Source organism: Drosophila takahashii, chromosome 3R (assembly GCF_030179915.1).
Source record: "Drosophila takahashii strain IR98-3 E-12201 chromosome 3R, DtakHiC1v2, whole genome shotgun sequence".
Lineage (NCBI taxonomy): Eukaryota > Metazoa > Arthropoda > Insecta > Diptera > Drosophilidae > Drosophila > Drosophila takahashii.
In genome coordinates, this window is record NC_091681.1 from 2,278,150 (window position 1) to 2,290,870 (window position 12,721).

Here is a 12,721-nt window from a genome sequence, read left to right on the forward strand (position 1 = left end):
GTGGTTTCAAATTCAATAATACATTTTTCTGTTGAGTTTGGAGAATCTAACGTTATTTAAAGGATTATGTTCCCCTATAAGTACTAAACTCTCATTCTTCTGAACTTTTTCCTTATGATAATATTCATAGCATTAAATTTATAGCAGTTAAAATTACTACCGATAAATGTAATGTATTTCTTACTTGCTTCTACATACCCCCTGGCTCTGATCTTGCTATTTATCTTCATCACCTTTCAGCTATTTCTGTTGTTTCTTTATCTGTTGGTGACGCCGATCATCTTATTGTCCTGGGTGATTTTAACTTACCTCGTCTTTCATGGCTTCCTAACTCAGATTCTAATATTTTATTCCCTGAAAATCAACATGAATTTGTAGAAGGGTTAACTAATTTAGAGAAACTTTAGAGAAAGGATCCTTGACCTAATTTTTGTTATTGATGTGTCTGTGGTAACCGTTTCCAGATGCGATCCTGTGTCCACAGCGGAAGATTTGTACCATCCTGCTCTATGTCTAAACGTTGATATAAATTTTGAAACCACGAATCAGTCTGCCACACAACGCGTTAAGTGTTTTAGGAAAACCGACTGTATTGGGTTAAATTCCCACTTGGACCGTCTAAACATGTCGACCTTATACTCTTTCACTGACCTTGATAGCGCAGTTCCTTGGTTTAATGAATCGGTTTGCTCTGCCTTAGACACCTTTGTCCCGAAGTTTCCGTTGCAAACTCATTAAAGCCTCCTTGGTTCTTCAGGCATCTGTCCTACCTCAAAAGCACAAAATCGCGTCTTTTTAAAAAATATAAGAAATCTGGGTCCCCCTCAGATTTTTCCCAATATGTTATTGCCCGATCTAATTTCGTAATATCTAATAATCAATGTTTTGCTGAGTATATTGCTGAATGTAGACTAAATATTAGAACTGACCCTAAAAAATTATATTCCTTTGTAAATTCTAAAAGAAAATCTAATGTATTTCCGCCATGTCTCCATTTGGGTAATCTTTCAGAATCTTCCGATACTAACATTTCTAACCTCTTTGCAACTTTCTTTCAATCTACATACTCTAATAATATCCACATCCCACCTTTTACAATCAGTGACGTTCTAAATAGCATAATGACTATTGACGAGTCCTTCTCTGCAGGTCCTGATAAAATTCCGAGTTGCATAATCAAACAGTGTGCTGCATCTCTTTGCGGCCCGATCACTTTTCTATTTAACCTCTCACTGCAAATGTAATTCTTTCCAAGTATTTGGAAGACATCTTTTTTAATCCCTCTTCACAAGAAAGGCTCTAGAACTGACGTTGGTAACTACCGAGGTATTGCCAAGCTGTCTGCGATCCCTAAGCTTTTCGAACGTCTAGTAACCTGTCAGATTCATCATATGTGTAGTTCTATTATTTCAACATCCCAACATGGATTTGTTAAGAAACGTTCTACTTCAACGAATCTTCTCGAATTTTCGTCCTTAATTCATTGCAGTTTTCTCCAGAAGAAACAAACAGATGTCATATTCACCGATTTCAGACTCGGTTAACCACTCTTTACTTCTTCATAAACTATCTCTTATTGGATTTCCTCCCTACTGACTTGATTGGATTTCGTCATACTTGTCGAACAGATCTCAACGTGTATTGTTCAAAAACGAAGTATCTTTTCTGGTAAATGTTACTTCAGGCGTACCACAAGGTAGTCACTTGGGACCATTACTATTCATTTTTTTATTAATGACCTCCCACAGGTGATGTCCCACTGCACCACTTTTATTTATGCGGATGACGTGAAAATCTGTATGTTGTTTTCTAATTGAAGGGGGGACATCTAGGTAACTGGGGAAAAAACGGATTTTCTGGATTTTTTGTTTGGCCAAATGAAGAAGCCAATCGAAAATTTGTAAACTACGTTATATTATATTACGTCTGAAGTACAAAATGGCGGCTGTCCAGCATTTCTTCGTAGGCCCTTTTTTGTTGAAGGGGGTCCATGGCCGGACACCTAACGTCCTTAATTTTTGATCTAAAAAAAAAAATTGGTTAGTTTCTATACATCAACAGCTATCGACGGACGTAGGATTTTTTCGATATATTGATTTTTTGCAAAATGGTGAGTGATTGAAAAAAAGTAACATTTTTTCGAATAAAAAACGTCACAAAATTGTTGATAAAAAAAAGTAAGCAAAATAAAAAAAAAATCCTACGTCCGTCGATAGACATAGGTATTTTGAATATACTGTCAAAAATATCGATCAATTTCGTTCTCCCGCACTACTGCCCACACAACCTCGTACACTTTTGGAACTCCTTATTGGAGCGTGTGGAAAAACTTTGTTTAAATTGCCATATCTCAGTTATAGTCACTAAAGCTACCGGCGTCTTAGCCTTTATTAAACGTTGGGCAAAAGAGTTTAATGATCCGTATACAACTAAATCGCTATACATAAGCCTAGTTCGCCCAATTATGGAGTACTGTGCTGAGGTATGGAATCCACAATATGTAGGGGAGAGTGGGGGAATTTCGTCAGCATTTTTTCAAAGCTATTTTTGTCCATCTTGAGACACGTTATCATATTTCTATTTTTATTGTTGAATGCGGTTAGCACCAAGCTTTAAAATGTGACATTCCCCTATTTTTTTAATTACCTTGGTGATTTATAAAAAAATAAAATGTAAAACCAATATACTGGGGCAATCTCGCCACACAGGGGGGTAAAATCACCACACTACCGGGGCAATTTCGTCACCTGAAAAATGTAGGGAGTTTAACGCCTGTAAATATGCTATACTGATCAAGCGTACCATTTTTGTTGACGTCCTATATTTGTTGCTGCTGCTGGTAGTCTGTTCGTTAGCCAGCTCGTCAAATATAAAAATAGGTATTTAAAATAGGTGCGAATTTACCCTTAGCGTAGGGTGGCGAAATTTCCCCAGACACTACTTTTTTAGAAATAATTATTTTTCTTCCGAAATTAGGCGCGAAGTTAAAAATCACTGACGCAGAAATGCACATTATAGCACTGTGTATTATATAAAAAATCGTGTATCTTATTCCTTTTGAATTGTGGCATACAGAAAAAATTTCGTCGAGAACTAAAAGTAGCTTTTGAACTGTTAAACACATTTAATATTATAGCTTAATTATCTTGGCCTTCTGTGCAAAACAAATGCATTGGTTGTGTCTGGCCGTCTTGAAGGACTAATTATAATTTAGCCTATCAATGTATATCTTTTGAGTCTTCTATTGATTTTATATCCTCCCAAATTTACTGTTACCTCGAGCGCCACTTTAAAGTCCAGGATCGCCTTAACCAACATCAAAATGTGTAATAGTGTAATAGTGCATGGTTTGTGTTGTTTATTATCCAGATTGTCCATTTATTTAAAAGTTATGTGTAAGTAATAACCATAAGGAAGAGCGCGGAAAAGTATAAACGCAATTGTATTGTGTTTATTAATACCTATCGAAATGTAGAAGAAATTTTTTAAATCGGACCATTCGTTAAAAAGTTTTGCGCGATCAAAATTTTATGTATCCATCTCCATCGCACTCCCTTAAGTTGAGTAACGGTTATCTAATAGTCGGGGCTCCCGACTATAGCGTTCTCTCTTGTTATATATAAAAAGTTAACACTTTATAACAGTCTGTTTTTTAAAATATTATTCTTACTAAATTTCAGACATCCGTCGTGGCAATCTGATCCCGGAAATGAAATTATACGAACTGAGAGCTGAGAAATATAACGGAATGGTTCGCTTATTAAAACCAGGATGCAGGACATTACTTCTTATAACCGATTTCCAAAGTCGGAATAAACTTATTCCTTACTTTCATAAAGCAGTTTGGCCATACAGGAAATCCAAAACTTTATTATTTGGACACATGGCAATTGAAAAAGGATTGCCGTGGTTTGCAGAAATTCTACGTTTATCATTGTGTACAAATCGAAAGTTGCAAGTCAATCCACGAAATTGTGTTGGTACTGTATTGGCATTAAATGGTCACCGAAAATATTTTTGCATGTACCACGCTAAACATCCAGAGACGGTTCAGGGAACGAAGGTATGTTTCAGCGAAAACAAGAACGAAAGTTGACTTCGGCCATCCGAAGTTTATATACCCTTGCGGGTACTTGAAATGCTCTTTTTACTCGTATTCGAATTCGTGCAAAAGTATGTAACAGCTAGCAGGAAGCATGTCACTAGCCGAGTCGATCTAGCCATGTTCGTTTGTCCGTCTGTCTGTCTGTCCGTCCGTATAAACGCTAAGATCTCGGAAACTGCAAAAGGTAGAAAGTTAGCCATAGCCATACATTAGCCATACATATTCTTTGGCTTCCTACGCAGCGCAGGTTTGTTTCAGCCAAGGGCCACGGTCCTCTAACGCCCACAATCTCCTTAAACGATTTTAAAAGGAGTCTGGCGCCCACACCTTTAACGATTTCGGAAAAGTAAAATTCAGTTTTATTGTGTCTATCAATACCTATCGAAATGTAGAAAAAACTTTTTAAATCGGACCATTCGTTCAAAACGACTATAGCTTTTTCTCTTGTTAAAATGTCAAAAATCAAACCGCCTTATTCCTACAGAGTTACAATGTTTGTTTTTGATAATTCCTATGGGAGCCTAAGATATAGTGGTCTGCTACCTGCAATAGAAAGATGACCTTTGGGAATGTTTCATCGCGATAGCTTTAAAACTGAGAGACTAGTTTGCGTAGAAACAGACATACGGACAGACTGACAGACGGACAGACGGACGGACAGACGGACATGGCTAGATCGACTCGTCTAGTGATGGTGATCAAGAATATAAGTTAAAAGAATGTAGTTAATTTGATTATAAAAAAAACCAATCTTTTCTTTATTGAGTTGTATTAAGAACTGATTCTACTTAAGCTAAACAATTATTGATTACAACTACGCGTCGATCCATCGCTGCCACCGTCTCTGCCGCTGCCGCTGCTTCTGTTGTCGTTCCTTCTTCTGATTGGTTATTACTTTTTGTCGATGTCGCCGATGTGCAACCAATGACCTCGATAAAGTTCACACGGGCTTAGCCACGTGCGCTGAGCTTGCACCTTTTGGTCAGCGATCGTGGGAATGCAGAATAGCATATTCTAAAAGTTGATCGAACCCAGTCAAGTGCATACAACAAGAACAAATTTTATTGCATTGGTCAGAAATGCAGAATGGCATATTCCCAAAGTTGATAGAACCCAGCCAAGTGCATACAACAAGAACAATACGTAATGCATTGGCCAATAATTGTCTTACTTTTGTAATGATGGGTGTTAACTCTTCCCTCCTTAAACGCGACTGTCCTCGGTCGCAACGTAGTAGAGTATAGGTCCGGAATGTGCGGGTTTTTCTTGCGTTTCTGGCACGGAAGCTGATGTACTCTCCGTAGATTTACGTCTTCGTAGGAGTTCCGCGATCGATCCTATTATTAGTAGAAGTAGGATGGTGGCGGATCCGTAGCTAACGGAAGATTCTATAGTTGTCTTGCTTCTTAGTTTTTCCAGCGCTTTTGTGTTGTTAATGTTGAGTTCCTTGACCATTTGTAGTGAGAGCACTTCCTCTAACTTCGTCTTTTCTCCCATTAGTTGGAATAACGGAGGTTCTGGTTCGACCATGTTGATTTCCCTTGACTTATACGTGGTTTCGCCAATAGTTACCGTTGAATTACTGTATTGTATTACGAAGGAGCCTTGCAGTTGCAGAAGTTTTCCGTCAAGCGAGACTGGCCCATTGAAGTCGTTTAGCAGTATGGTGCCTGGCAGTATTTCCTCGAAATCCGGTATGTGTTGATTATTGATCATCCTACATTCTGGTTCTCGAAGGTTCAGGAGAGCGTTTACGCAAGTATCATTGCTTAAATCTAACAAATTTTCTGAATTACAAATTGTCTTATCATTATGGGATTCGCAAGGTTTTATAATTGCGAATAATTGTCTCTTACATTCTAACAAATTTTCGTGTTTTATGTCATTGATTATTTGGGCTTTTTTTATTGCTTTGATTTTTAAAGTTATACAATTATCTGTTTTAATGGTTGGGAGACTGATAATATAGATGAGGTCGTTGCCATTTGTGGCTAATTTAACTTTAGCAAATTCCAGTAATTCTTCTATGTTAAAAAATAAGTAATTTTCTTTTTTAAATATATTTTCTACCACTGTGGTTTCTGTGCTTGTGAATACAAAAGAATTTATTGTGTTAGATTTGGCCCATGTAATTGCGTATATAATGTTGGTTATTTCTTCCTTTATTGATTGAATGCTTTTTGATTTAAGATTTCTTCCGAGCTCTGGGTAATTTTCAGTATTGCATTAGTAGCATTAGTGAGTTGGTTAATTTTTTGATTAATTAATCGGTTAATTATTACTTGTTTATTGTTGTTTTCTAATTGCTCATTTATTTTATTTTCTAAGATCTCGTAATCGTGGTGGTCTGGAGATCCCGCCAGCCATTTCCATGCTGTACCTAATGCTTCTATTGCCCTTTTTTGTCTTTTTTGAGTTTGAAGTATGCGTAAATCGGTTTGAATCTGTTTTAATTCGTAGGAAAGATAGGGGTGTAATGGATGAGATGAGGTGAGTGAATAAAATGATCCTTCTAACTGTGCCAGAGTTTCTTCATAGCTGGTTAAGTTAAAGATGTGGATGATTTTAAATGTTCCGTCTTGCTTTGCAGCCAATCCGGTTTCGAGTGAGATGATTTGTGAGTTGGAATAGTCGAGGACTGTAGTTATTCCCAAACATGTTGGGGGCTGTCCATATATTACGTAATCACCTAGGGGGGGGAGGGGGTCATTGAAGTGATTATGTTTGATTACATGGGGAGGGGGGGGGTCTTGTACAATGATTACGTAATCATTTTATATTAATTTCTTTATTTAAAGAATTTATTTAAAAACTTTTTTCCTTTAATTATATCTACAAACCAGGGACCAAAAATAAGTGTTATTGTAAATTTTTCATACAAAAAAATCACGCATTGTAGTTTACAAATCCGTAATGATTTTTATTTTTTGATTTTTATAATAAAACTCAAAAAATAACTGTTATTTTTTGATTTTTATGAATAACAGTTATTCCCTTGACATTTTTGAAAAAATGAAATAATTAAAAAAAAACATGATTCCCGTGTTTTATATAACTTACTAAAAATTTGTTAAAAAAGGCAACCGTGCATATTTTATACCTATATTTTTTTTAAATTTATTCTACTCAAAAAATAACAGTTATTCCTTGAGTTTTACTTTACAAATCAGAAAATAACTGTTAAAGTGTGATTTTTAAAATAAAACTTATAACAGTTACGGTCCCTGCTACAAACTTAAATAGGAAAGCAGAGAAAAAATTTTTGTAGTGGCTGTGCGGCGAAAAAAAGAATGTTTAGTGGTTCAATCACACGAAGGACGCGAAGACCTGGAATGGCTTGACGAAGAGTATGTTGGGGATAATATCAGCGTAGACGAACCGAATGTGTCATACCAAACTTCATTTATAAACAATATTAAAGATTGGGTTGCATCTCCGTTTGAATCCACAGATTAAAACAAACAAAATTTTATTCTGGGGATTACGTAATCATTGGGGGGGGGGGGGTGGTTTTTATTGAATGATTACGTTTGATCACCAGGGGGGGGGAGGGGGTCAAAAATCACCAAAAACGTGATTACGTAATATATGGACAGCCCCTTGGTAAAAATAACCTGAAAAATTATGTTCTTATATTATTCTTATGTATGATTTTTCCAGTTTGTGTTTTAATAGTGGTTTTTCAGCTATGTATCTGGGTGTGAGTTTTGTTCCTAGTCTTTTATCTATTTTTACGTGTACTGTGTCGCCTGGTTTAAAAAGTTTTGGTTGTATTTTGCCCTTATTGTGATATTGGAGGTCAGCTATTTGTTTTTTCTGAATTTTTTGTTTAATTTCTTCTCGTTTTCCTTCTATGTCTTCTGCTGAACTTGAGATTGTGCTTCTAAAAAATATGTTAATGGGGCTTTCTTTAGTTACGGAATGGATTGATTTATTATATTCCTGAACGGCTTTAAAGATTAAGTCCTCAAATATCATGTTCCCATTGTCTTTTTTGAGGCACCGCATGATTTCGGATAGGGTTGAATGAAACCTCTCTATTTGTCCGTTACTTGTCGATGCATACGGAGCAGTCGTGTGCACTGATATTTTAAGTTCGTCCTCTAACATAAACTTGATTGCTGCTGAGCCAAATGATCGTTCGTTATCCATTATTATCCATTTCGGCATACCGAAAGCAATTAACATTTCCCTCAGCGGGTTTTTAATATCTTCAGATGCTCTTGACTCTAGAATTTTAACCTGGACATATTTTGAAAATTTGTCAATTCCTGTTAGGACTCTATGTTTTTCTGTAATATAGATATCAATGTGGACTATTTCTCCTGGGTAATTAGGAATAGGGGTCGGTTGGATTTCTCCTTTTGAGGGGTGTCTATCGTATTTTGATTCTTTACAAGTTTGACAGGCTTGGACTACTGCTTGGATTTTCTTTATTGCTTGTATTTTATTTTCTTTTGCATCCCTATGGGCTCTTTTATGTTCGAGTGTAATTATTTCGTATTGTTGAGATTCTGAAGTTACGTCGTCTATTTCGTTTTGAGTAAACCTTACTTTATATGATTTGAAGTATGTGAGGTAAATGTTTTGAATTTTTCCCATTACTTCTTCGGATGTAATGATTCCGTTTATGAGTTTAGGGTCAAGTCTGCTAGTTAAAATTGCGATAAGTTTTTCTTCTGTGTAAGTTTTCTGTTTAATTATATGTCTGTGGTATGTTGGAAATGGTATTTCAAAACTGTAGGAATCTGTGTCAGCTGTCAGTAAATATATCTGGTTTTTAAATACGTTAATTGGGGCTTCTACTGAAAATATGAGGTTGTGGGACGAGCTGTCGTCGCTATGGACTGATGCTGAGGAGCTGATTGAATTTATTTCAGCGGGGGCTCGGGATAACGCATCCGCTACTACATTAGCTACTCCGGGCTTGTCCCTGATCTCGTGGTTATATTCACCAACAAGGTCTCTCCATCGTTTTAACTTAGCATTGTGATTATTTACGCTATTTGAGAAACTCAGGGGCTGGTGGTCCGTGTATATTACCACTTTCGAATACCCGTAAAGGTAATGTCTTAAACTTTGCAGAGCCCAAACGATAGCGAGCATCTCTCTTTCGTTGGTTGCGTAGTTTTCCTCGGTTTTTGACAGGGTGCGCGAAATAAACGTTATTGGCCTATGGTTTTGTTCCAGTACTGCGCCTATTGCGTAGCTTGAGGCATCGGTAGTCAGCTGGAATTCTTTTCCGAAATCTGGGTATGCAAGGGTTACGTCTCTGGAGACGAGACTATTTTTAAGTTTCTCGAATGCTGTAATCGCATCATTGCTCAGGTTGATAGCAGTTTTGCTCGACTTGGTCTTAGATATGCGGCCTTCTTCGCCTCTTAGGAGAATGGTTAGAGGTTTTGCTATTTTTACGTAGTCTTTTATAAACCGCCTGTAATAACCTGTCATGCCCAGAAAGGAACGGAGATCTTTTAATGTTTTCGGGACTGGAAATTTAGTAATTGCTTTTATTTTGTCTATGTTAGTCCTAACTCCATTTTCTGATATTGTATACCCCAAAAAATCTACTTCGTTTTTGAAAAAATGGCATTTTTCTATTTGGACTCTCATGTTTGCGTTTTGTAGGGTTGAAAATACCTTTTCAAGATTTTGACCATGGTCTACTTCGTTTTTGCTAAAGACTATGATGTCGTCTACGTATACATAGCAAATTTTCCCTATGTATTCCCTCAGTATGTCATCTAAAGCTCTTTGAAAAATGGATGGAGAATTTTTTAGGCCGAACGGAAGTCTCGTAAATTCATATTTTCCGCCATTTACAGCGAATGCGGTTTTTTCTATGTCCGTATCTTTCAATGGTATTTGATGGAACCCACTCTTGAGATCTAATACTGAGAAATACTTGTTGTCACCAAGTTGTGCAATAATTTCACCAATTTCGGGGATCGGATACCGATCTGAGATAGTGACTTCATTAAGTTTCCTATAGTCGATTTCTAATCTGTACTTTTTTTCTTCCGACTGACCGGACTTTTTCGGAACTACCCAGACTGGTGCATTATATGGTGACCTTGAGGGTCTTATAATGCCGTCTTTTAGAATCTCATTTATTGGTTTTTCTACTTCTTGTTTTAAAGATATTGGGTATGGGTAGTGTTTTCCGTAAACTGGGGAATCTGACGAAGTTCTGATCTCGCCTACTACTTTAGTTGTGTACGCTAACTTCGTATCTGGATCTGCAAAGAGAATTTTGTTGACTTTGTACGAGGGTATTTATAATTGATTTTTGAGACTCGGTCATATGGCTGATTTGCGGTCCAATTGTATTTATTGCTTGGGTTGTTAATTGGTGAATTTTAATTTTGCGTTTATTTCCAAGAATTAAAGTGTCGTTCTTCACATCTATAATTGCTCCTAGGCTTTTCATTGTGTCATTGCCTAATATGCCATGGAAGGTTTTCAGTGTCTCTAATAAAAAAAATTTCATGGGTGTATCTGAGATGTTGGGGAGCTTAAGTATTGGATGTTGTGTTATTTTAGTGACGCCTCCAACTGAGCTAACGGAAAAATTTTCCTCATTTTGTTTTGGTTTTGGTACTAATTGATTTTGAATAGGGGAGAGGTCTGTACGTTGAGACAGTCTGTAAGTTGAGACACTCAATTTTCTCAAAACTTTTCCACTAAAAAAATTTTTTTATTTTTTTTTTTGTAGTCTTTTTTAGTGAAAAAACTTTTGGGGAAAACATTATAAGCCAGGCTCTAGCCAGATTTAAGCTGTGAGAGTCGTGTACCATTTTGCACCAAAAAAGTTTTTGTCTACTTTTTTCAAAATTCCATTTAAAATTAATAACGTCCTTAAATTAACTTGGTAAGAGATTTAAAACATTAGTATATTAACTGTTAACTAATTAAAAAAAGAATCAGCTTAATGTGACAGTCAGAACAAAAGTTATTAATTTTTTTCCGAAACATCCCATTTTGTGTAAGTTGAGACACCCGTTTTTCATACAAAAAGGCCTGAGGCCAACAGAGGTCGCTTTCTGCCTAGTACATTTCTTTGATATTAGGGGAAAAGTGAATGTTCAAAGAGCCTTTTGATTTTGATTGTTATTTGGTCTAAGTTCTTAAAAAATGGATGGGAAATGATTTAGGACGAGCTAAAATTGATTAAATTAACATAAATAAATAGTTCCTTATAGTTTGGAGTACTTTTTGTGTGAGTATTATTGACTTTAAAAAGTGTCTCAACCTACAGACCTCTTTTTCAAATTGTCATTTTTTGGCACTTTTGAAAAAAAACTATTTTTTAGTTTTCCCAAGGGAAAAAAAATTTTTTTTTGCTTTATTTTACAGCTAAAAGACTAAGCTTTCGATCGGTACCTAACGCGTGAAGTTTCAAAAGCGAATGTTCAAATGGGAGACTAACAAGAGAGAACGCTATAGTCGGGTTGTTGTCCCGACTATCTAATACCCGTCACTCAGCTAAAGGGAGTGCGAACGCTGTGTCGGGTTGGTGTCCCGACTAATAATCGTAACTCAGCTAAAGGGAGTGCGAGGGAGATAGATATATAATTTTTGATTGCGTATAACTTTTTAATGAATGGTCCGATTTGAAAAATGTCTTCTACATTTCGATAGGTATAAATATACACAACAAAATTGCATTTATACTTCTCGGAAATCTTTAAAGATGTGGGCGCAGGACCCATTTTAAAATCGTTAGTGGGCGATTATGGGCGTTAGAGGGGGCGTGGCGCTCGGCTGAAATAAACTTGCGCTGCGTAGGAAGCCAAAGAATATGTGTGGGAAATCTCAACCTTCTAGCTTTTGTAGTTTCTGAGATCTCAGCGTTCATACAGACAGACAGACGGACAGACAGACGGACAGACGGACAGACGGACAGACGGACATGGCTAGATCGACTCGGCTAGTGACCCTGATCAAGAATATATATACTTTATGGGGTCGGAAACGCTTCCTTCTAGCTGTTACATACTTTTGCACGAATCTAGTATACCCTTTTACTCTACGAGTAACGGGTATAAAAACAAAAGGTGTCTCAACCTACAGACCTCTCCCCTATAATTTTGATTTGAGCCTGTATCTATTAAAACTTTTAGTATTTTTCCGTTCCCCGTAGTTACTTTAAAATAAGGTAAGGAGGAACGATTTATTCTAAAAAATAAAGCTCTGACATATCTATGTATTCCTGCTGCTCAGTATCATTTTGCCATACTTATTCTTCCTGAAGCTCATTTATATTATTTTCTTCTACTAACTGATAGTATTCCTGCTCTGAGTTTGGTGTAACCTCTTCTAAATTTGGCTGTGCATTATTTTCTGTCTCTGGTTGAATATGAAATTGTATTGGCATTTTATTAGAATTTGGGATATTGGCCGTGCTGGGGGATCTTTTCCCTGTCAGATCGTTATTGGCCGGCCTGTTCATATAATTTATATGACGCGAGCGAACTGACTGATCGACATCCATAGGTACCGGTTTCGGTTGCGGTCGTGGGGGAGGTTTTGGTGTGCTGTAAGATGCATTGCACTGGCCTGGTTTGAATAGGGTTGTTTATACGATTTCAATTGATTAGCCTGATGAGTTGGGCT

The 12,721-nt window shown here is 36.7% G+C and overlaps 1 protein-coding gene across 6 annotated transcripts in view; it reads left to right on the forward strand.

The window, feature by feature from the left end:
- l(3)80Fg (dnaJ homolog subfamily C member 16 l(3)80Fg) overlaps positions 1–12,721 on the forward strand; it is a 426,789-nt gene that overhangs the window by 395,110 nt on the left and 18,958 nt on the right. For all 6 annotated transcript variants that reach the window (XM_070216484.1, XM_070216483.1, XM_070216480.1 and 3 more), the window contains one exon: positions 3,681–4,063. In XM_070216484.1, the coding sequence (XP_070072585.1) occupies positions 3,681–4,063 (383 nt within the window). The remainder of the gene's footprint in view (positions 1–3,680; positions 4,064–12,721) is intronic.